The sequence below is a fragment of the Hylobates moloch genome, unplaced genomic scaffold, assembly GCF_009828535.3.
Source record: "Hylobates moloch isolate HMO894 unplaced genomic scaffold, HMol_V3 SCAFFOLD_11, whole genome shotgun sequence".
Classification (NCBI taxonomy): Eukaryota; Metazoa; Chordata; class Mammalia; order Primates; family Hylobatidae; genus Hylobates; species Hylobates moloch.
In genome coordinates, this window is record NW_026652286.1 from 14,130,296 (window position 1) to 14,152,827 (window position 22,532).

General features: G+C 43.8%; 1 protein-coding gene across 2 annotated transcripts; it reads left to right on the forward strand.

Annotated features, from left to right (window-relative positions):
- The first annotated feature begins 205 nt into the window (after positions 1 to 205).
- Positions 206 to 22,271, forward strand: CD59 (CD59 molecule (CD59 blood group)). 2 transcript variants are annotated; one of them, XM_032166302.2, is made up of 4 exons: positions 206 to 288; positions 8,641 to 8,725; positions 13,668 to 13,769; positions 20,783 to 22,271. In XM_032166302.2, the coding sequence occupies exons 2-4, from the start codon at positions 8,659 to 8,661 to the stop codon at positions 20,998 to 21,000; spliced, it is 387 nt and encodes a 128-aa protein (XP_032022193.1). In that variant the 5' UTR covers positions 206 to 288; positions 8,641 to 8,658; the 3' UTR covers positions 21,001 to 22,271. The 2 variants fall into 2 exon arrangements, with proteins under 2 accessions (XP_032022193.1, XP_058302664.1); XM_058446681.1 differs by lacking the exons at positions 206 to 288; positions 8,641 to 8,725 and adding an exon at positions 12,029 to 12,128.
- The last annotated feature ends 261 nt before the right edge of the window (positions 22,272 to 22,532 follow it).

A 22,532-nucleotide genomic window follows, 5' to 3' on the forward strand; every position in this document is an offset into this window, starting at 1 on the left:
ACGCCCCAAACTTTCAGTTCCCTGGGGGTTTGAAGGTGTTCATTGGGCCCTAGCCACCCTGCCTTCTCAGAACCTGGGCCAGGAGGCTGAGCTCCGCGCGGGGGTGGAGGGAGAGGAGGGGGTTCCTGCCGAGGCGCGGCTGCGCGGTGCGGAAGCCCGGAGCCTGGGAGGGCAAGGGCATCCTGAGGGGCGGGGCCGGGGGCGGAGCCTTGCGGGCTGGAGCGAAGGACTGCGGGGGCTGAGCGCAGAAGCGGCTCGAGGCTGGAAGCGGATCCAGGGCGCCGCCAGGTAAGAAGGCCCGAAGGCCTGCTGGGATTTAGGTGAGCCGAGCCGAGGCGGCGGCGGCAGTCTGGGCCCGGGCGGAGGGTCTGTGGGGGCTACCCCCGTCCTCGCTTTCCACTCGACCTCTGCCGGGCGAGCCTCCCGAGGCCTGGCCCTTCCATCCGTCACCGCGGCCCGGTGTCCTAGCTGAACGCTGGCTTCATTTTATCTACGAGGAAGGAGAAACGGGGAGCGCGCCCTCTCCCAGAAGCAGCCCCGTTACCCCCGTCGCGCCCCCCATTCCCTCGGGGGCAGCCTCGCACCCGGGCCCCCTGCTGTCGCTTTCGTCTCAAGGGAAGCTCTAGCGGTTCAGAGAAAGTGAGCCGGGTGAAAGGCCAGCCCTCCGTGGTCACGGCAGTTCCTCTCTCCCTTCGCGGTCTAAATGTGGAATTTTGAAAAGCAGGTGTCGGGCGAAACGGACTTTTTTTTTTTTTTTTTTTTTTTTTTGAGATGGAGTTTCGCTGTTGTTGCCCAGGCTGAAGTGCAGTGGCGCGATCTCGGTTCACCGAGATCTGTGACCGCCTCCCAGGTTCAAGCGATTCTCCTGCCACAGCCTCCTGAGTAGCTGGGATTACAGGCATGCGCCACCATGCCCGGCTAATTTTTGTATTTTTAGTAGAGACGGGGTTTTCCCTTGTTGGTCAGGCTGATCTTGAATTCCTGACCTCGTGATCCGCCCGCCTCCGCCTCCCAAAGTGCTGGGATTACAGGTGTGAGTCACCGCGCCCGGCCGAAACGGACGTTTTAAGTACAACGTGATGTTTTGTTTTCTTGGGTCGGCTCGGGCCGCACCCTTCTTAGAGTCTGACTGCTGACTTTAAAAAAAACAACATTAACCCGGGAGGCTGAGGTAGCGGTGAGCCGAGATCGCGCCGTCGCCCTACAGCCTGGGCAATAAGAGCGAGACTCCGCCTCAAAAACAAACAAAACCACAAAAAACAAACAAAAAAACCAACATTAGGCAGTGTGCCTTTTATGGCCGTTTAGTGATACCCAGGCTCTTCACTGGTCATTTCTGGAAGTTTTTTTTTTTTTTTTTTGAGACAGAGTCTCGCTCTGTCACCCAGGCTCACCCAGGCTGGAGTGCAGTGGCGCGATCTCGGCTCACTGCAAGCTCCGCCTCCCGGGTTCACGCCATTCTCCTGCCTCAGCCTCTCCGAGTAGCTGGGACTACAGGCGCCCGCCACCACGCCCGGCTAATTTTTTGTATTTTTAGTAGAGACGGGGTTTCACCATGTTAGCCAGGATGGTCTCGATCTCCTGACCTCGTGATCCGCCCGCCTCGGCCTCCCAAAGTGCTGGGATTACAAGCATGAGCCACCGCGCCCAGCCCATTTCTGGAAGTATTTAACAGCACTTTATCAGTAAAACAGACTGCAGCAGGGCCGCATAGCCAGACAGCCAGGCCCTGGGGCACCCAGGGCACCAGCAAGACGCACAGAAACGTTTTGAAAAACATTTTAATATAATTTAAAAAAACATAAAAGGGAAAATCAGAAGTCTTTGGAAGTTTCCTACTGTTTTTATGTCCTATAGCAAATCCGAGGAGGACGCCCCAAACTTTCAGTTCCCTGGGGGTTTGAAGGTGTTCATTGGGCCCTAGCCACCCTGCCTTCTCAGAACCTGGGCCAGGGTGGTTGAGATGATTGACGGAAAGCGCTCAGCACAAACGTGGCGGCTGCTAATTATTTTAGGTACCCTGCGATCCCTGAGCAGTTGTTCAAGTTCTCCACTCCTGGCAGTTTTCTCCGAGTTCCCTGAAGAAGGCACAGAGCCCCGAATGTTGAGGGAGATGGCAACGTTTGCCAAAATGTGGCTATTTACGTGGCAGTTTATGAAGGAGAGGCAGAAAGGGAGGCTGCCTCCCCTACAAGCCAAACAGTCCTAAAACTTGTGGCCTCTGTATTTTCACAGTGGAAACTAGAAACCATTTGCTGAACTTAGCTGTAAGAAAAACATCCCAGTTTTTTTTTATAGAGTGGCTTAGGAGATAAAAGCCTAAATAAAATGGATCTTAGGGTGAGAGAGTGGGTGCCTAATGGCATTCATCTTTGACAGCTGCTGGTAGAAGCTCTTGAAAAGTAGAGCAGTGAAAATTCTGGGCCACCTATTTAAGAACCTCAGCCAAACCGCCACAGACATTACCAGGCCCAGAAGTGCTTGAGGCTTTCTAAAGGCAAAGACTTCTTTTTACTTATGTCCTGTATCTTAGGAAACATCTTCACTAAACCTTGGTTTTGCATGTGTACCTAACACAGTAGGGGCCGTGAGTGCAGAGATAGGACTCTTTGGAGAGCTAGGGATTGGCATTCCGCAACAAACTGCAGGAAAGGCCCTTGTAGGGGAAGCTGCAGATTTGTTTGGTGCAAAGAGTTCTGGCCTAATAAGTGGGAGCTGACCAATGAGAACACGTGGACACAGGGAGGGGAACAACACACACTGGCGCCTGTCGGCAGGTAGGGTGGGTGGGGGTAGAGCATTAGGAAAAACAGCTAATGCATGCTGGGCTTAACACCTAGGTGATGGGTTGATAGGTGCAGCAAACCACCATGGTACACGTTTACCTATGAAACAAATCTGCACATCCTGCACATGTACCCTAGAATATATATATATATATATAAGTTTTGGAGTGGTTATTCCTGGCATGAGAACCTTGGCTGAATTGGAAAGCCTTTTCCATTATGATGGTTGTTTTCTCTTTGTCTCTTCCTGCTGATGTAATTTGTTCTGTGAACTGAGTGATTGATATTGTCTGGGCGCTTCAACAGGCATGGCTAGAGCAGGTACTGTGTATGTCTCCAAGGTGACACGCAGACCTGGAGTTCAAAAGCTCTAGTTCCCTGACATTGCTGACACCAGGTATCTTGTGAGTTGCCAGCCCCTGGCGAATAGAAACAAGATCCATCCAGGGTGGTTTTGCGACTAACATGTTGCCTTGGGACAGGTAATTTCATCCCACTGGGCCTCCACTAATTTCCTATAAAATAAAAATATTGGGTTTTATTTTGAGGACACTTCTAGCCTTAAAATTCTTCAGCCTGTAAGGCCTCAGGCTCCTAGGAGGAGTAACCATACTCATGGGCATCTGTGAATCTTGTGGAAACACCACCGATGTCAAATCTCTTCTCTAGTGACCTCAGCTTAACTAATGTATTTCAGAAGCTGAATTCATAAGAAGTCTCCCGTCTCCCCACTAGAGTTTAACTATGGTTCACTCAGAGCTTAGACCTGGGTTTAAATGCTGTTCTACCAGTTTCCAGTTCAGAGGTTGCTATAATAATTTTAATAACTTTCTGTTTTTTTGTTTTTTTTTTTTTAATTTTGAGACAGTCTCTCTCTGTTGCCCAAGCTGGAGTGCAGTGGCACAATCTTGGCTCGCTGCAACCTCCACTTCCTGGGTGCAAGCATCCCAGGGATGAAGCCAACTTCATCACTTCATTGGTGAATGAGCTTTTTGATGTGCTGCTGGATTCGGTTTGCCAGTATTTTATTGACGATTTTCACATAGATGTTCATCAGAGATATTGGCCTAAAATTTTCTTTTTTTTGTTGTGTCTCTGCCAGGTTTTGGTATCAAGATGATGCTGGCCTCATAAAATGAGTTAGGGAGGATTCCCTCTTTTTCTATTGATTGGAATAGTTTCAGAAGGAATAGTACCAGCTCCTCTTTGTACCTCTGGTAGAATTCAGCTATTAATCCATCTGGTCCTGGACTTTTTTTGGTTGGTAGGCTATTAATTATTGCCTTAATTTCAGAACCTGTTATTGGTCTGTTTAGAGATTCGACTTCTTCCTGGTTTAGTCTTGGGAGGGTGTATGTGCCCAGGAATTTATCCATTTCTTCTAGATTTTCTGGTTTATTAGCGTAGAAGTGTTTATAGTATTCTCTGATGGTAGTTTGTATTTCTGTGGGATTGGTAGTGATATCCCCTTTATCATCTTTTATTGCATCTATTTGATTCTTCTCTCTTTCCTTCTTTATTAGTCTGGCTAACAGTCTATTTTGTTGATCTTTTCAAAAAACCAGCTCCTGGATTCATTGATTTTTTGAAGGGTTTTTTGTGTCTCTATCTCCTTCACATCTGCTCTGATCTTAGTTATTTCTTGTCTTCTCTTAGCTTTTGAATGTGTTTGCTCTTGCTTCTCCAGTTCTTTTAATTGTGATGTTAGGGTGTCAATTTTAGATCTTTCCTGCTTTCGCTTGTGGGCATTTGGTGCTATAAATTTCCCTCTACACACTGCTTTAAATGTGTCCCAGAGATTCTGGTACGTCATGTCTTTGTTCTCATTGGTTTCAAAGAACATCTTTATGTCTGCCTTCATTTCGTTATTTACCCAGTAGTCATTCAGGAGCAGGTTGTTCAGTTTCCATGTAGTTGTGCGGTTTTGAGTGGGTTTCTTAATCCTGAGTTCTGATTTGATTGCACTGTGTTCTGAGAGACAGTTTGTTGTGATTTCTGTTCTTTTATATTTGCTGAGGAGTGTTTTACTTCCAATTATGTGGTCAATTTTAGAATAATTACCACGTGGTGCTGAGAAGAATGTATATTTGGTTGATTTGGGATGGAGAGTTCTGTAGATGTCTGTTAGGTCCACTTGGTCCAGAGCTGAGTTCAAGTCCTGGATATCCTTGTTAATTTCCTGTCTTTTGATCTGTCTAATATTGACAGTGGGGTGTTAAAGTCTCCCACTATTATTTTATGGGAGTCTAAGTCTCTTTGTAGGTCTCTAAGAACTTGCTTTATGCATCTAGGTGTTCCTGTATTGGGTGCATATATATTTAGGATAGTTAGCTCTCCTTGTTGCATTGATCCCCTTACCATTAGGTAATGCCCTTCTTTATCTCTTTTGATCTTCGTTGGTTTAAAGTCTTTTATCAGATACTAGGATTGCAACCCCTGCTTTTTTTGCTTTCCATTTGCTTGGCAGATCTTAATTCATTGTGAGTAGCCTTCCACGCCCATTACTTTTCCTGGGTATGCAGTTTCCCACTATGGAAGTGTACCATAGTATACTCATTTCCTTATCGTTGGATGTGTGTGTCACTAAATTTTTGCTGTTTTAAAGAATGTTTGTATACCCTTGACTATTTCTTATTCCTGTGATGATCAAGGCCTACTTGGAGCTCCCATTACGGAAATGACTTTAGAGTCAACTTACGCACCACCCAGGAAAGCCTGCTGTTCCTTCATCATGGGGGAAGACTTGTCCCTATATATCTTCTTTGAGGGATTTTTCAGTTGTGCATTCTTTAGAATAATTAAAAATCATTCAGAACAATAGCAATATTATTAGAACAGTCGTTAGGGACAAATCCACCGTTATTAATGAATCCTGAAATGTTTGGAAAGGAGTTGAGTGTTGATGCTGAGTGTATCTTGCATTTAAGTGCTTGGTTTGGGTGGAATGGCAACACTTTTGGTTCATTTACCATCTTATCTACACTTAACTTATGGGCATCTTTTTCTCTTTTTTTTCTTAAAATGGAGGGTGTTTTAGTTTAGGGAGTAGTTTTACCAAAAGATAGATGATCTATACTACTAGAAAAGGAACATTGTCATGTGTGAATTTTCCTGATGTTTCTGATTGTAAAAGTAATACTTGGTTAATTATAGAATATTTGGGGAAAGGATCGCAAAAAGTAAAGGATCAGGAAGAAAAATAAAAAGCCATAAATGATCTTGCTTAGTGTTAGTTACCATCTACATTGTAGGACATTTATAAAATAGCCTTAAAACAATCCGCTATTTCTTTTTGTGCCTCCCACCCTCCTCCGCCCCCCATACACATACACACACTCCACATGAATGTTTTGCTTTTGGAAATTCATATTTTGGCAGTGGTTCATAAAGGCCTGGTCTTATTTTGATCGAACAGCCTGACCTTGGCATCTACACATAGCTACTTCCTTTCTCTGCCGTCTTGGCTTCCCCTGCAGCGTGTCATGGGATCAGCTATAGCAACAACCAGCCAGTCATGTGGAACTGAGGCTAAGACTTGAACTCCCCACCCATCCCAGAAAACTGAGGGCTTCCTTAGGTTTGATGCCTGAGGTCTCCCCTGCTCATTCAACCCAGGGTGTTTCTCTGGCTTCCTCACCTCACATCACCCTCTGTCTGCCTTCCCACCCTTCACCCCGCAACGCTCCCTCCCCACGCAGTTTCTTCCTCAGGTAACCTCAATACTCCTGAGTAGCACTAACAGTGGCCACAGCTTTTTGAGTGCCATCTTTGGCCAGGCATTGTGCTATGCAGTACACGTAACTGTCTCCAGGCTTACTAGCCAAAGCGTGATCAGAGGTTAACACATAGCAAAGAGGTGACAGAGCCAGAACTATCTGGCCTCGTTCAGAGGCCTCCAGATTGGACTGGAACGCCTGTGCCCTGAACACTTTCATTGTGTCCTTCCTGCTTTCTTAGCAGGCCAGTTCTTTCTAAGGTACTTCATCAAAGAACAGCTCCCCATCAGGGACCCTGTGTGTTGTGGCAGTGTGATTTATGTCAAGGACCATTCCAAGGGAAGTGTCCTGAGCCGGCAGCTCCTGCCAGCCTGACGCCTTTCCAGTGCCTAACCCGAGTCAGGAGGTTCCTTCCTTCCTCCTTCCATAGGGATGCCTGACATTGTAGTTACATTGGGTTTTTGTTCGTTTGTTTGTTTGGAGAGAGGGTCTTGCTTTGTCACCCAGGCTGGAGTGCAGCGGCACAGTCACAGCTCACTGTAGCCTTGACCCCCTGGGCTCAAGTGATCCTCCCACCTCAGCCTCCCAAGTAGCTGGGACTACAGGTATGTGCCACCACACCAGCCTAATTTTTTTTTAATGTTTGTATTTTTGTAGAGACAGGGTCTCACTATAATACCCAGGCTCTGATCATGCTATGCTTAACTTTTAGGAAGTGTCTGGAGCTCTCTGTTCGGGGACCTCAGACCAATACGTTCCTCTCCCTGCTCACTTGCAGCAGTTCCTTGTATACTGGAGCCCTGTCTAACCTGAGTCCATAAATCACCCTTCCTACTCAGAAACCCCTGAAAATGGGGAACCAAGCAAGCCGCTGGCATGTGCTAGAGCCCAGACCTCCTGGGAAGGTCCACATGGGGGATGGTGTCCCGTAGCAGGCTGTAGGTTTCAGAGCCCAGCGGGTGGTGGGGAGCCCTCAATTTGTAAGGAAAAGCCAGACCACAATTGTCTTTCTTCCTGATTCCTCACATATCATAAAACCACCTCTTTCTCACCTCCACCACCCCCATCTCCAGGCTTGACTCACTGATTGTTTTCTTTTTTGGACAATGTCAGACCCTGCCTTTTCCTGGAACTTCTCAGTCCTCCACTGGCCTGTATCAGGAAATTCCTAAGTAGCAGATGACCTTCAAGATGTGTGATGATCCCACAGAACTTGGAAGGAAGGGACAGGAAGGACTGTCAGGATTGTCAGTTCCCCAGGGAACTCTGCATTTCTGACTTAGGGAGGGTAGATGACTCACCCTTCCAAGAACCCATCTGCCTGTCCGGGCCTGTGGGGCTCTGGAGAATAGAATATGGAATACCCTGGTTTACAGGCACTGCCACCTCCTTATTTCAGGATGGGTTCAGGGATGTAGGGTTGAAGTTGGGAGATTTCTTAGTTCTGCTATGGATGCTTTGTACTTAGGCAAGTTCAAAACCTCCCCATGCTTTGGCTTCTTTACTGGGTAAAGTAGGATTGGAGGCATTTCAGCCTTCCCTTCTTCTCCCCTGATGCTATCACTACACATCTAGGCATTCATGTAATGGAAACTTACAAAGTTGCCCAATACTTCTCTTCGTGTCCCCAAAGAGAGCAAGCAAGTGTCCCCATTATACTTCTTACAGTGAGGAGCCAGAGCTTCCAGGTATGCTAAGCCGTTGCTCCCTGTTCCACTGCTGAATGCATGCTGGTGCCTTCCAGAGTCACCCCTTTGGTCTTATTCACTTAGTGCTGTGGCTCCGAGAAGTGGCCCTCTATTTCAGCCAGCAGCTTGGGGTGGGGCCAGTAGAGTGGGAACCACAGCTATATGAGTCAATTTGCACATATTGTCGGTTGACTCACTGACCCTGATGGGGAAGATAGTGTTATTCCCACAGTGTGGTAGTACACACTGGGGCTTATAGGGACTGAGCCTACTCAAGGGTATATGGTGCTCTGGGTCAGAGCTGGGGCATGGCCCAGGGGTTCAGTGTGCCTTGACTCCCCCTGTAAATGCTCCTCTCAGAAGCCTCCTTGGCCTTCCAGCCCTTGGTTTTTGAGACAACCAGCAGTCATTTGTTGGTTCCTGACATTCCTTCCTGTCCCTTCCTTCCAGGTTCTGTGGACAATCACAATGGGAATCCAAGGAGGGTCTGTCCTGTTGGGGCTGCTGCTCATCCTGGCTGTCTTCTGCCATTCAGGTGAGTGCTTCAGTCTCAGGACATGGATCTAGGCTGCCTTGGCCATGAACTCTCTTCTTAAGCCTCAGTTTCAGCCCCAGCTCCTCCTCCAGGCCTGGCTTTGGTTCTTTTGCCTTCCAGTGTTACAGGTCTGGGGTTGTATGACAGCTCCTTCCCATGTTATGACCTTGTCCTCAATGGGGTATCTTCCTGAGTTACAGCCCGTCCTGTGTTACAAGGTGGCTTTTGGCAGGGGTGGGTCAACACTCGGCAGCTGAAGTTTCACTCCTGTCACCCTAAGCTGCTTGGGGACACCAGTGGATACCATTCTTAGAGTGCTGTGCAAGTCCCTTCAGGGTCCACTCTGCTTAGAGCCATCTGAGCTCAGTCCTTCTGCTCTGAGGCTCCTCCTACGTTTTAATGATGATGATGGTCATAGTGACAGCAGCAGCAGCTAACTAACCCTGACAGCATTTATGTGCCAGTCACTACTCTAAGCATTTTACGTGTATTTGCTTATTTAATCCTCATGCCAACCTGATGGAGTAGGTGGTATTTTTGTCCTTGTTTTACAAGCAACAAGATTGAGGCCCCCCCAAAATTAATAACTTGTCAAATAACACACAGAAGTGGTACACGGGAATGTGAACACACAGTCTGGCAACAGAGTCCCTGCTCTTCCCTCCTGCTCCAGGCCATCTGTCACTGGGCCACCCCCTCCCCTCAGCCACCCCTCCCCTGGTTGCTGGAGGAAATTGTGCTTCTGAGTCAACTTCTATAACAGTGGAAACACACAGGCTTCATTGTAAGGATCAAATGTGGTTGTCTCCTGTGTCATGTTGGTATAACATCTTGGCCACTGCTGGTTTTTTGTTTTTTATAAATATGGTTGGTGGGGGGAGCAGAAAAGAAAGTGGCAATACAATGAGCAATTTAAAAAAAGATTTCCACGCCACTGTAGCATGTCTTAGAATATTAATAGCAACCATATATTGACTGTTTATTGTTTACTGGGGACTGTGCCAGAGCCTGTCTCATTTAAATCCGTCCAGCCATCCCGGGAGGTCGGTGCTGTTACCTCCCATATTACAGCTGAGGAAACGAAGGCAAAGTAGTTACTTGCCCCAGGACACACTTTAATATGTTCTCCCTTTCTGAGCAGAAAGAGAAGTCGTGGCACCCGTTCTTCCCCACCCTCCGTGATTCTAGCCAGGGTGCACTGTAATGTGGTTCACCTGTGTTACAACACTATATTTTTTCTATAATTATTTTTTATTTATTCATTTTTCTTGGTTCCTTCTTTTTTTCTGTCTCTGCTGCTTAAGTTGGAATATTTTCTAGAATTTTAATAGCCCAGTGACATCCTACTTCCAGCAGTCTGCATTTGTTTATGGAGCAAGCTTGGGACCATCAGCTTCTCTGTGACAAGTCTTGGGGTGCACTTCAGCCCTTTCTCAGAGAACTGAGATGTGAAGCTCACACGCCCACAGATGAGAGGCCTTCTTTGCTGCTGCCCAAAAGGGTCTCAGGACCCTGCAGGGGAACTTTCCTCTGAGCTCTGCCTCTTATAGCCCAGGGGAAATCTTGTCTACCCTGGCTTAGTGGCTAAAATATCAAACTCTTGTCCACTGACCTATTGCTTGTTTTTTTTGTTTGTTTTTTTCAGGGGGATGGAGTCTCACTCTGTCGCCCAGGCTGGAGTGCAGTGGCGCGATCTCGGCTCACTGCAACTTCTGTGTCCCAGGTTCCAGTGATTCTCCTGCCTCAGTCTTCTGAGTAGCTGGGATTACAGGAGCATGCCACCATGCCTGGCTAATTTTTGTATTTTTTTTTATTTATTTTTTAATTTTTGTATTTTTAGTAGAGGCAGGCTTTCACCGTGTTGGCCAGGCTGGTCTGGAATTCCTTAACTCAAATGATCCACCTACCTCAGCCTGCCAAAGTGTTGGGATTACAGGCGTGAGCCATTCCACCTGGCCCTGTTGCTTGTTTTTGACCTCAGTTTCCCCCATAATCTAGGGTCTCCTTCTCTTCCCACTCAGGTCAATTAGAAGAACATCATGGTTAACCAAGCTTGGATTTTAGAACTGACAGCCTGAGTTTGAGCTCTGCTCGGTCACTTAGTAGCTGTGTGGCTTTGAACAATTTAGTTCACATCTTAGTCTTAGTTTTCTCCTGCAAGGTGGGGATGAAGATAATTGAGCCTACTTCTCTTAACAATCCTATGAAGAGCTTAGCACATCGATGCACATATATTGGAACATTGAATGAACATGGTTGCCATGAATATTTTTGCCCACAGACATTCCAACCATGGGTTTTAGCCTTTCCTTCTAAAGGTTTCTTAAGAAGCCAAATGAGCCCGGGATCTAGCCAGCACAAAAATCCATGTCTACAGGTAACCTTTTAAAATGGCCCTCAAACATGGCCAGTCTCAAGAACAACACCCTTCATCTTAGATTCTTTTCATTTCACGCGTGTGAATACATGTCTGGCACAAGGGAGGGACCAAAGAAAAATTGCATCTTTGCACCTTCTCCTTGTGGCTTCCCTCTCACACAGGCATGACAGCCACAGGCTGACAGTTGGGGAGAACAAACAAAGCCTGGTGGATGGGGCCCTGCCCACAGGCCCCAGGGCTGCCGCCAGCTCTGCTGCTTTGTAGCCAGGTGTCCTTGTGTGAGTCACGTCACCTCTCCAGACATCTGTCTTGTCATCTGCAAAAAAGTGGGGAAGGAGGAGGTTGGTTTTTATTTTATTTTATTTTATTTTATTTTATTTTATTTTTTTTTAGACATGGTCTTGCTCTGTCTCCCAGGCTGGAGTGCAGTGGTGCAATCTTGGCTCACTGCAACCTCCACCTCCCAAGCTCAAGTGATTCTCGTGCCTTAGCCTCCTGAATAGCTGGGATTACAGGCATGTACCACCACGCCCGGCTAGTTTTTGTATATTTTGTAGAGGCAAGGTTTCACCATGTTGGCCAGGATGGTCTAAAACTCCTGGCTACAAGTGATCCACCCACCTTGGCCTCCCAAAGTGCTGAGATTATAGGTGTGAGCCACCACACGTGGCCTAGTTTTTGTTGTTGTTGTTGTTTTTTAAAACTAATATTTCAAGGCATTAATCCGGAACCTTCACAAGTCAGAGGATCCTCTGTTGGGTAGGATTTCACACCTGTGAGGGCAGGCATGGCCATTTCAGATGCTCTAGAGAACTGGGTTCCTGTCTGTGCTCAGGAAGTGAGCACCCACCTTCCTTCCACTGGACTTTCCACTGAAAAATCTATTTCCATGGTGATAAACCTAGGCTTCAGCCTTAGAACTAGAAGTCAGCTCTTGGGCTCTAAAACCCACACTTGGTTTAACCATGACATTCTTTCGTGAGATTTTACGTGTTTCATCTTTGAAAATGTCTTTTCACAGAGGTAGGTACTGCCAAATACTGATTACATGGTAGAAGTCATATGGCATGAAGATAGTTTATCTCTGATGATGGAAAAGGGGGTATCCATACAAACCAGGAAGATATCCTTCCAACTCTTGCTTCCTCAGTCTCTCCCCATCACACGTGTGTGGACTGTATCTCATCTTTTTCTTGTCACCGTTACAAAAATGGAGACGGAAAAATAACCCAGCAAAAACTGACAGCTAGCAAGGATGAGTCCTAAGAATTGACTGGGAGCAATAATTGTTTTTCAAACTAGGGAACTGGAGGCAATTTGCTTCTGATGTAAGATGACCCTCACGTTGTGTCTGCTGGTACCCAGCTGTCCTATGCCCATGGGTTTAAAGTGCACAGCTGTTGTCTTGTCTTTGACAATGTGTACTCCTGGCATTCGGTCAGTCCCTTAGAAGGGGGTAGTTCAGGTTCAGTAATGATACCCTATCTCAGAGGTTATCAAACTTTTTCTGTACAGGACCAGATAGCAATTTTTTTTTTTTTTTTTTAAACAGAGTTTTGCTCTGTCACCCAAGCTGGAGTGCAGTGGTGCAATCTTGGCTCACTGCAACCTCTGCCTCCTGGGTTCAAGCGATTCTCCTGCCTCAGCCTCCCAAGTAGCTGGGATTATAGGTGTGCACCACCATGCCTGGCTAATTTTTGTATTTTTAGTAGAGATGGGGTTTCGCTATGTTGGCCAGGCTGGTGTCAAACTCCTGACCTCAGGTGATCCGCCCTCCTCGGCTTCCCTAAGTGCTGGGATTACAGGCGTGAGCCACCACGCCTGGCCCAGATAGTAAATATTTTAAGCTTTGCAGGCCAAGAGGCAAAATCAAGGGTATTATGAGACTTACCTCAATAATAAGAGAAGAAACAAAATTTTCACAGATTTTTTTATTGACAGAATTCACAACATAATTATTGAGTCCAGCTATAATAATACACATCTACTAATGAGGGGAATAGAATTCTTTTTAGGGGGATAACCATTTGCTTAATTGGGGTTCAAAATTAGTGTTCCCTCGCATCAAATCAATTGCAGATGTTCATCTATTAATACTAATCTGTGATGACATTTTACATATTTCATTTTGAAAATGTATTTTCATGCAGATAGGTATTGCCAGACACTGATCAGCAACCCACGAGGATGTGATTTAATTGAGCATATTCATTGCTTGGAAGACACTTACAGAATTCTGTTTGTTTCTCGGTAATTTCTTCTTAACACATCATTACATTGCAGACTAATCTCCTTCCAGTTGCAGGTTAGGAGGAAGCTTCTCAATTGCACGGTTAGATGGATTTTCAAATGTGGATATTTCCTTTGTGCTTACATCAGGGTCCAAAAAATGTTGCTGGAACTGTAGTTTGAATTTGGAAAGATATAACTGCTATACATTTGTGCGGGAATGGGAGTATACCACAAGTTGCTGACTTTGGGCCCATATTAATGGAGATGGTGGGCTGCCAGGGGACAAGTCAGTGCTGCTTTAAGAGATCCTGACTTTCTTCCTGATTCTAGGTCATAGCCTGCAGTGCTACGACTGTCCTAACCCAACTGTTGACTGCAAAACAGCCGTCAATTGTTCATCTGGTTTTGATGTGTGTCTCATTACCAAAGCTGGTAAGAGCCTCCCCTGTCTCCTAAATGTAATGGGGTAATAAGTGCCTGGGAAAAAAACTGTGCCACTGTAATCCTCATTAGCCTTGCATCAAGTAATAGCTACCATTTATTAGCATCAGATGTGTATTGGGCTAAGCACTTTCTTCATGCATTTTAAATTTAATGTTTTGCACTTACTTCTAAGGGTGATATTTTATTTCCGTTTGATAAATGTGGAAATGGAGGCTCAGATGAAGCAAGAAATTATGGTTAAGTAACCGACTCAGGAATTGAACATGGAAGTCCATCTGATTCCAAAGCTTGTGCTCTTTAACAGCAGCCCTGTGCTGCCTCCCAGACCTTGGAGAACCTACTGTGTGCCCAGCAGAGGGTTAGGAGCTAGGGATGCAAAGATAAAGAAAGGACACATGCGATTAAAATTATGACAAAGGCCTGTTTGGCTGTCCTAAATGTCATTATGTATGCCTCTGTCTCATTCCATGGGGTATCTGGTATATTCAGAGTCCTGAGGAGACTCAAGCTGAGTTCAAAGGACAAGTAGGAGGTAAGAGGGCTAAGAAGGGAAGGGTGTGCCTGGGAGGGGCAACAGCAGGTGCCAGGGCTCGGTAGCCTCAGAGCAAGGTGCTCATGAATGTGGGGGTGGGCAATGCTAACATGCACAAGTCCTGTCCAGTCTGCATTTTCCAGATTTGTTAGACTACAGAATATTCACCTCCATCAACCCTGTTAAAATAGAGTTTAGGAAGTGGTAGAGGAAAGAAACCAGCAGAGACATGCCCTCTGTTCTTGCTGGGATATGGTTCTGGATAGAATCGATGTGTGCAAATGATGCCAGCGAGGAACGGCGGTTTCAGAATGTTCTTAGTGTCCAAGGTAAAACCCTCAGGCTTAGATTTCTAAGAGATTAATAATAAACACACTCCACAAGGTTATTTGTACTCTTAGACCTTCTACACCAGCTACCCCCAGTGTCAACATCAAGAAATGGTGAACATGTCAGGTAAACTCAGAAAAGCCTTGGGACACCCACATGTTCAGAAAAACCTGCGATAACGATGATTAACTTCCCCAGAAAGGAGAAATCCTTCAATAACTAAAGACAAATTATAGTTACCCTGTCTAAAAAAACAGGGTTATCTGATAATTTTGATATATTTAGCTGGATTTGATAAATTTGATATAATTTAGCTGGATTGCAGCTAAAACTCCAAACCTTCCATTCAGAGCTCTTGATTCTGTAGGGGACCAGTCCCTCTGCCCCACTGGAAGACCATGTTCATTCACTGTTAATGTAAAAAGCGTAGTAAGGCCCCTAGAGAGAACATGGTCATTATTTATGAGCACAGAAGACTTGGCTCTTTAGCTTGATCAACTGTGTCTCTTGGACTCCTCACTACTAAGTATAATTAAACTAAGTATAGTTTCCAAATGAGACGATAAGGGCAATTACTATGTGTTGAATGAATATTAGAGCAGCAATTAGGAGCTCTGACTTCTGTCCTGCCACCAGCTAGCTCTCTCCACCTCTGTGTTTCATTTATGAAATGTATGTGTTGGACAGCAGAGGTAGGGAGGAGAGGAAAGGAGGTCAGAGCCAAGATCTTTTTCCAGCTCTTAAATCCCAAAATTTCTTATAAATGGTTAATGTAAACAAAAATGAGACACACCTATTAAAATGACCAAATTCCAAAACTCTGACAACTCCAGATGCTGGTGAGGATGTGGAACAATGGGAACTTTGTTTTTGTTTGTTTGTTTGTTTTTTCTTTTTTGAGACAAGATCTTGCTCTGTCACCTAGGCTAGAGGGCAGTGGTGCAATCTCAGCTCACTGCAACCTCTGCCTCCAGGGTTCAAGTGATTCTCATGCCTCAGCCTCTAATTGGGATTACAGGCATAAGCCACCATGCCCAGCTAATTTTTGTATTTTTAGTAGAGACGGGGTTTCACTATTTTGCCCAGGCTCATCTCAAACTCCTGGCCTCAAGTGATCTGCCTGCCTCGGCCTCCCAAAGTGCTGGGATTACAGGCGTGAGCTACCACACCCAGCGGCCGCGGGAACTTTGATTCATTCCTAGTGGGAAGGCAAACCAGTATAGCTACTGTGGATGACAGTTTGGTAGTTTCTTACAAAACTAAAATATAACACAATATATAATACTTGATATTTTGATAATTATGTACAGTATATAATGTTTTATAATAAATGTGTTACTGGTTTGCGTATTTACTATATTTTTTATCATGTTAGCATGTACTCCTTCTACTTATTAAAAAAAGTTAACTATAAAACAGCCTCTCAGGAGGCTGAGGCAGAAGAATTGCTTGAACCCGGGAGGCGAGGTTGCAGTGAGCCGAGGTCACGCCACTGCACTCTAGCCTGGGTGACAGAACAAGACTCTGTCTCTACAAAAGAAAAAAAAAACAGCCTCAGCAGGCAGGTCCTTCAGGAGGTATTACAGAAGAAGGCATTGCTCTCCTAGGACAGGACAGCCCCATGAGTTTTCTTACCCTTGAAGACCTTCCAGTGGGACAAGATGAAGTGGTAGAAAACAGTGATACTGATGATCGAGACCCTATGTAGGACTAGGCTAATGTGTGTGCTTGTGTCTTCGTTTTTAACAAAAACAAAAAAAGTTTTTAAAGTAAAAATTTTTTTAAATAAAAAAGCTTATAAAGTAAGAATAGAAAGAAAATATTTTTGTACCACTATATAACATGTTTGTGTTTTACCCTGTATTATTACAAAGGTAAAAACATTTAAAATTAAAAAGTTTCTAAAGTAAAGTGGCAGTAAACTAGGGTTGATTTTTTAAAATAAGCTTAGTGTGGACTAAATGTACAATATTTAAAACATCTACAGTAGTGTACAGTAATGTCCTAGGCCTTCACGTTCACCCACCACTCATTCACTGACTTCCAGTCCCACAAGCTCCATTCACGGTAAGTGCCCTGTACAGGTGTACCATTTTTAAAATCTTTTGTATCATATTTTTACTGTACTTTTTCTATGTTTAGATATGGTCAGATACACAAATACTTACCACTGCATTACAGTGGCCTACAGTATTCAGTACAGTAACTTGCTGTACAGGTTTGTAGCCTAAGAGCAGTAGGACATACCACATAGCCTGAGTGTGTACTAGGCTATTCCATGTAAGTTTGTGTAACTATACTCTATGACGTTTGCACAGCGACAGATATGATGGTGCTATACAAATTTAAGTCTAGAAGAGAGACAGGTTGGCTGCTAATTCAACCAATATTTACTGGCATCCTAGCAGTATAAACCATGGAAGTGTAAGCAAGGTTAAATGTACTTAGTCTTGAAGGAGCCTCTGATGGCAGTGTCAAGTGGTCATTGCTGTAATGACATTCTGAACAAGGGCCACATTTAAGGGTGCCTAGGACAGCTGAAGACTGTTGGCTTTAGATAGACTTGAGCCAAAGTCTTCAAAAAGAGTGGGGAGGAGAAAACCTGTTACACTCCAGGCATTCTGATATAATCCACTTTCATGTGGATAATTCCGAGGCTGGCTTTGGTGAGAAGATTACCATTGTTAAGGCTGTTGTTTGAATATGATAATTCAAGTAAAGCACTTTGATATGCTGCACGACACATAGTAAATGATTAATTGGTAGCAATTATTAATAAATTACTGTCTGTTCTCCTCAAGCTTCTAGGCTTCCCTAATTAAAATTCTGATAGCTTTAAGGCTTTTCAAGTTCCAGTGCTTAATTACTATTACAAAGCAGTAACTTGTCTGAATCATCAGCAGCCTCTAGTACAATATTAGAAGCTTCCAGTTATTTAGTTAAGACTTCAGCAACTAGAGCCATTTCTGGAATACTCTATCTGGACTCTGCCACTTGACTAAACTTCATTAAATTCCAATCCAGATACCCATCCCCTCAGAGGAGAAGGACAGGACAGTTATGCCAACAGTTGTAAACTGAGAAGTGTTGTGTTCCAAGCTCTGCATGGAATTGGGTAAATTAGCTACACGCCTGAAATAAGGAAGTATGCATCTGCATTTTTTTCTTTCCAGCACAGAAGAAACCAATTTCAGGGCAAGGACAAATACCTTCTTACACCCCAGTATCTAGCACATAGGCACTCAGTTATTTTTGGAGAAGAAAATCTACCATAACACCACTCTCTCAACTAATACATTTTTCACCTAACATGCTTTTTCTGAATATTAAAAAAACTACGATAAGACACTTGGAGTGTATACTTCTGGCCTTTATTTTCCTGTGTGCCCAAGGCTATTTTTCCAAAAATGGGACCATGATGGCGTGTTTTTGTAGAAACTTTTCCAGTATTACTGAATAATCTAATGATTTTTAAAATGAAGTTTCAAATATTTTAAAAATAAATCATCCATGTGGCAAATTTAAAAAACTCAATAGAAACATAAACAAAGTGTATTCTTCCATGATGATAACACTATTAAATTACTTGGGAATCCTTCCAGAGAAAAATAAATGCACTTACCTCAATGTATATATGCTCTTATTTCCACAAATGGGTCACATTCTCTACACTGTTCTGCATCTACGGTTTTTTATTGAGATATAATTTACATACCAGAACATTTACGTTTTAAAGTGTATAATTCAGTGGCTCTTAGTGTATTTACAAGGTTGTATGACTATCGCAACTGTCTAATTCCAGGATCTTTCTGTCACCTTGAAAAGAAACCTGTTAGCAGTCAGTCCTCACTCCTCCCTCCCACATGACCGAGCAGTCACTGATCTACTTTCTGTCTTCATAGATTTGGCTCTCCTGGGCACTTCATATGCAAGGAATCATACAGTATTGTGGCACTTTGCGACTAGATTTTTTTTCACTACACAAAATGTTTCCAAGGTTCACTCATGCTGTGGCATGTATCAGTACTTCATTCTGTTGTGGCCACATAGTATTCTATTGTGTGGATATACCACATTTTGTTTATCCATTCACCAGTAATGGACATATGGGTTGTTTCCACTGTTTAGCAATTTTGAATCATGGTGCCATGAACATTCATGTGGAAACTTGTGTGTGAACGTAGTTTTCAATTCAAACTACGATAAGATACTTGGAGTGTATACGTCTGACCTTTATTTTCCTGTGTGCCCAAGGCTATTTTTCCAAAAATGAGACCATGATGGCATGTTCTTGTAGAAACTTTTCCTGTATTACTGAATAATCTAATGATTTTTAAAATGAAGTTTCAAATATTTTAAAAATAATCCGTGTGGCAAATTTGAAAAACTCAATAGAAACATAAACGAAATGTATTCTTCCATGATGATAACAGTATTAAATTACTTGGGAATCCTTCCAGAGAATGGCAGAAGTATATACACTTGTGAGTGGAATTGCTCAGTCAAATGGATAACTCTGTCTTTAACTTTTTGTGGAAATGCCAGATTTGTCCAGAGTATCTATACCATTTTACATTCCCACCAGCAATGTTTGAGGGTTCCAATTTTTTCCACTTCCTTGCAACATTTGCTATTTACCATTTTCTTGATCTTAGCCATCCTAGTGAGTATAAAGTGGTATCTCACTGTGATTTTCATTTGCATGTTCCTAATGACTAATGATATCAAGCATCTTTTCATATACTTATTGGCCATTTGAGAATCTTCTTTGGAGAAATGTTTATTCAAATCCTTTGCCAATTTTTTTAAAGAGGCAGGGTTTTGCTTTGTTGCCTAAGCTGGAATGCAGTGGTACAGTCACAGCTCACTGCAGCCTTAAAGTCCTGAGTCCAAGTGATCCTCCTGCCTCAGTCTCCCAAGTAGCTAAGACTAAAGGCGCAACACCCTGCCTGGATAATTTTTTAATTTTTTTTTTTTGTAGAGTTGGGATATCACTATGTTGCTCAGGCTGGCCTCAAGCAATCCTCTCACTTCAGCCTCCTAAAGTGCTGGGATTACAGGTGTGAGCCATCACACTGGCCTCATTGCCCATATTTTAATTGGGTTAGTCTTTTTATTGTAGAGTTTAAGAATGTTTTCTATATCCTAGATACTATGCTCTTACATATAACTTTAAAAAAGAAATAGAGAGGGGGTCTTGCCATGTTGACCAGGCTGGTCTGAAACTTCTGGCCTCAAACAATTCTCCCATCTCGGCTTCCCAAAGTGTTGGGATTACAGGTGTGAGCCACTGCACCTGGTGTTTTATATGTGATTTGCAAACATTTTCTCCCTTTCTGTCAGTTTTCTTTTTATTTTTTGATAATGTCCTTTGAAGCGCAAAAGTTTTAAATTTTGATGGAGTCCAATTTACCTATTTTTCTGCCCCCCCCCCCTTTTTTTTAAATCAAGCTCCTTCCATGTTAGCACTTGTAGGCCCATGTCATTTCTTATCTGCATGGAACTTGCATTGTAAGGAATTCTATTGTAATTTCTTTAACACTTTTTAAAAATTAATGGACTGGGTTTTTCAGGTTTTTTTCTGACCATTCTTGAGCATATATCTTATACATAGCTTTGGCTGGACATGGTGGCTCACCCCTATAATTCTATCACTTTGAGAGGCTGAAGCAGGAGGATCACTTGAGCCCAGGAGTTCAGGACCAGATGACCGGACAAGAAAGTGAGACCTTATCTCTTAAAAAAAAAAAAAAAAAAAAAGAAAGAAAAGGAAAAAATCCCCAAGTAACTTCATAGCGTAAATTCTAAAAGTGGAATTGCTGGATCAAAGGGGGCATGTGTTTAAAATCTTGGCAGATATTACCAAATTTCCCTCTTAACAGTATAAATGCCTGTTCCTCCTCCATCCCACCCCCATAACTATACTGGCTCTGATGAGACCTTGGTTTTCTGTAAAAGCTCTGTTTAGAGGTGTATCATTATTTACTTAATTGTTCTCCTTTACAACCCACCTGGGGTGAGCATCTTGCCTAGATGTCTCTGCTTGCACAGGATACATACGAAATAGAATTGAGGATTCAAAAGCAGATACAGAACTCTTCCCACTTACTTTCTTACCCTTGTGTGTGTCTCCCCACAGGTTTACGAGTGTATAACCGGTGTTGGAAGTCTGCGAATTGCAATTTCAACAACATTTCAACCCACTTGAAGGAAAATGAGCTAACGTACAACTGCTGCAAGAAGGACCTGTGTAACTTTAACGAACAGTTTGGAAATGGTGGGACATCCTTATCAGAGAAAACAGTTCTTCTGCTGGTGACTCCATTTTTGGCAGCAGCCTGGAGCCTTCATCCCTAAGTCAACACCAGGAGAGCTTCTCCCAAACTCCCCATTCCTGCGTAGTCCCCTTTCTCTTGCTGCCGCATTCTACAGGCTTGATATTTTCCAAACGGATCCTGTTGGGAAAGAATAAAATTAGCTTGAGCAACCTGGCTAAGATAGAGGGGCTCTGGGAGATGTTGAAGACCAGTCCTGTTTGCAGGGAAGCCCCACTTGAAGGAAGAAGTCTAAGAGTGAAGTACGTGTGACTTGAACTAGATTGCGTGCTTCCTCCTTTGCTCTTGGGAAGACCAGCTTTGCAGTGACAGCTTGAATGGGTTCTCTGCAGCCCTCAGATTATTTTTCCTCTGGCTCCTTGGATGTGGTCAGTTAGCATCATTAGTACATCTTTGGAGGGTGGGGCGGGAGTGTATGAGCATCCTCTCTCACATGGAACGCTTTCATAAACTTCAGGGCTCCCGTGTTGCCATGGAGGCATGCCAAATGTTCCATATGTGGGTGTCAGTCAGGGACAACAGGATCCTTAATGCAGAGCTAGAGGACTTCTGGCAGGGAAGTGGGGAAGTGTTCCAGATAGCAGGGCATGAAAACTTAGAGAGGTACAAGTGGCTGAAAGTCGAGTTTTTCCTCTGTCTTTAAATTTTATATGGGCTTTGTTATCTTTCACTGGAAAAGTGTAATAGCATGCATGAATGGTGTGTTAAAGCTATTCCCTTGCCTTTTTTTTATTGGAATGGTAGGATATCTTGGCTTTGCCACACACAGTTACAGAGTGAACACTCTACTACATGTAACTGGCAGCATTAAGTGTGCTTATTTTAAATGTTACTGGTAGGAAGGCTGTTCAGGTGTGTGTGTATATAGTATGAATGCAATGGGAACAACCTCTGTAGTTACAGTTTGAGACTGCCAAAGGTCATCCTTAATAACAACAGATCTGCAGGGGTATGTTTTACCTTCTGCATCCAGCCTCCTGTTAACTCCTAGCTGATTCAGCATAGATTGTATAAAATACCTTTGTAACGGCTATTAGCACAGTCACAGATGTTTGAGGCTTTCAGAAGCTCTTTCTAAAAAATGATAACACACCTTTCACAAGGGCAAACTTTTTCCTTTTCCCTGTGTATTCTAGTGAATGAATCTCAAGATTCAGTAGACTTAATGACATTTGTATTTTATGATCTTGGCTGTATTTAATGGCATAGCCTGACTTTTGCAGATGGAGGAATTTCTTGATTAATGTTGAAAAAAAACCCTTGATTATACTCTGTTAGACAAACCGAGTGCAATGAATGATGCCTTTCTGAAAATGAAATACAACAAGTGGATGAATGTGGTTATGGCCGAAAAGGATAAGAGCATATGCAATATGCTTAATGGTAGCAACTGAAAGAAGACATCCTGAGCAGAGCCAGCTTTCTTCTGTTGATGCCGTTCCCTGAACATAGGAAAATAGAGACTTGCTTATCAAAACTTAGCATTACCTTGGTGCTCTGTGTTCTCTGTTAGCTCGGTGTCTTTCCTTACATCATCTTTAATCCTCTGTTTCA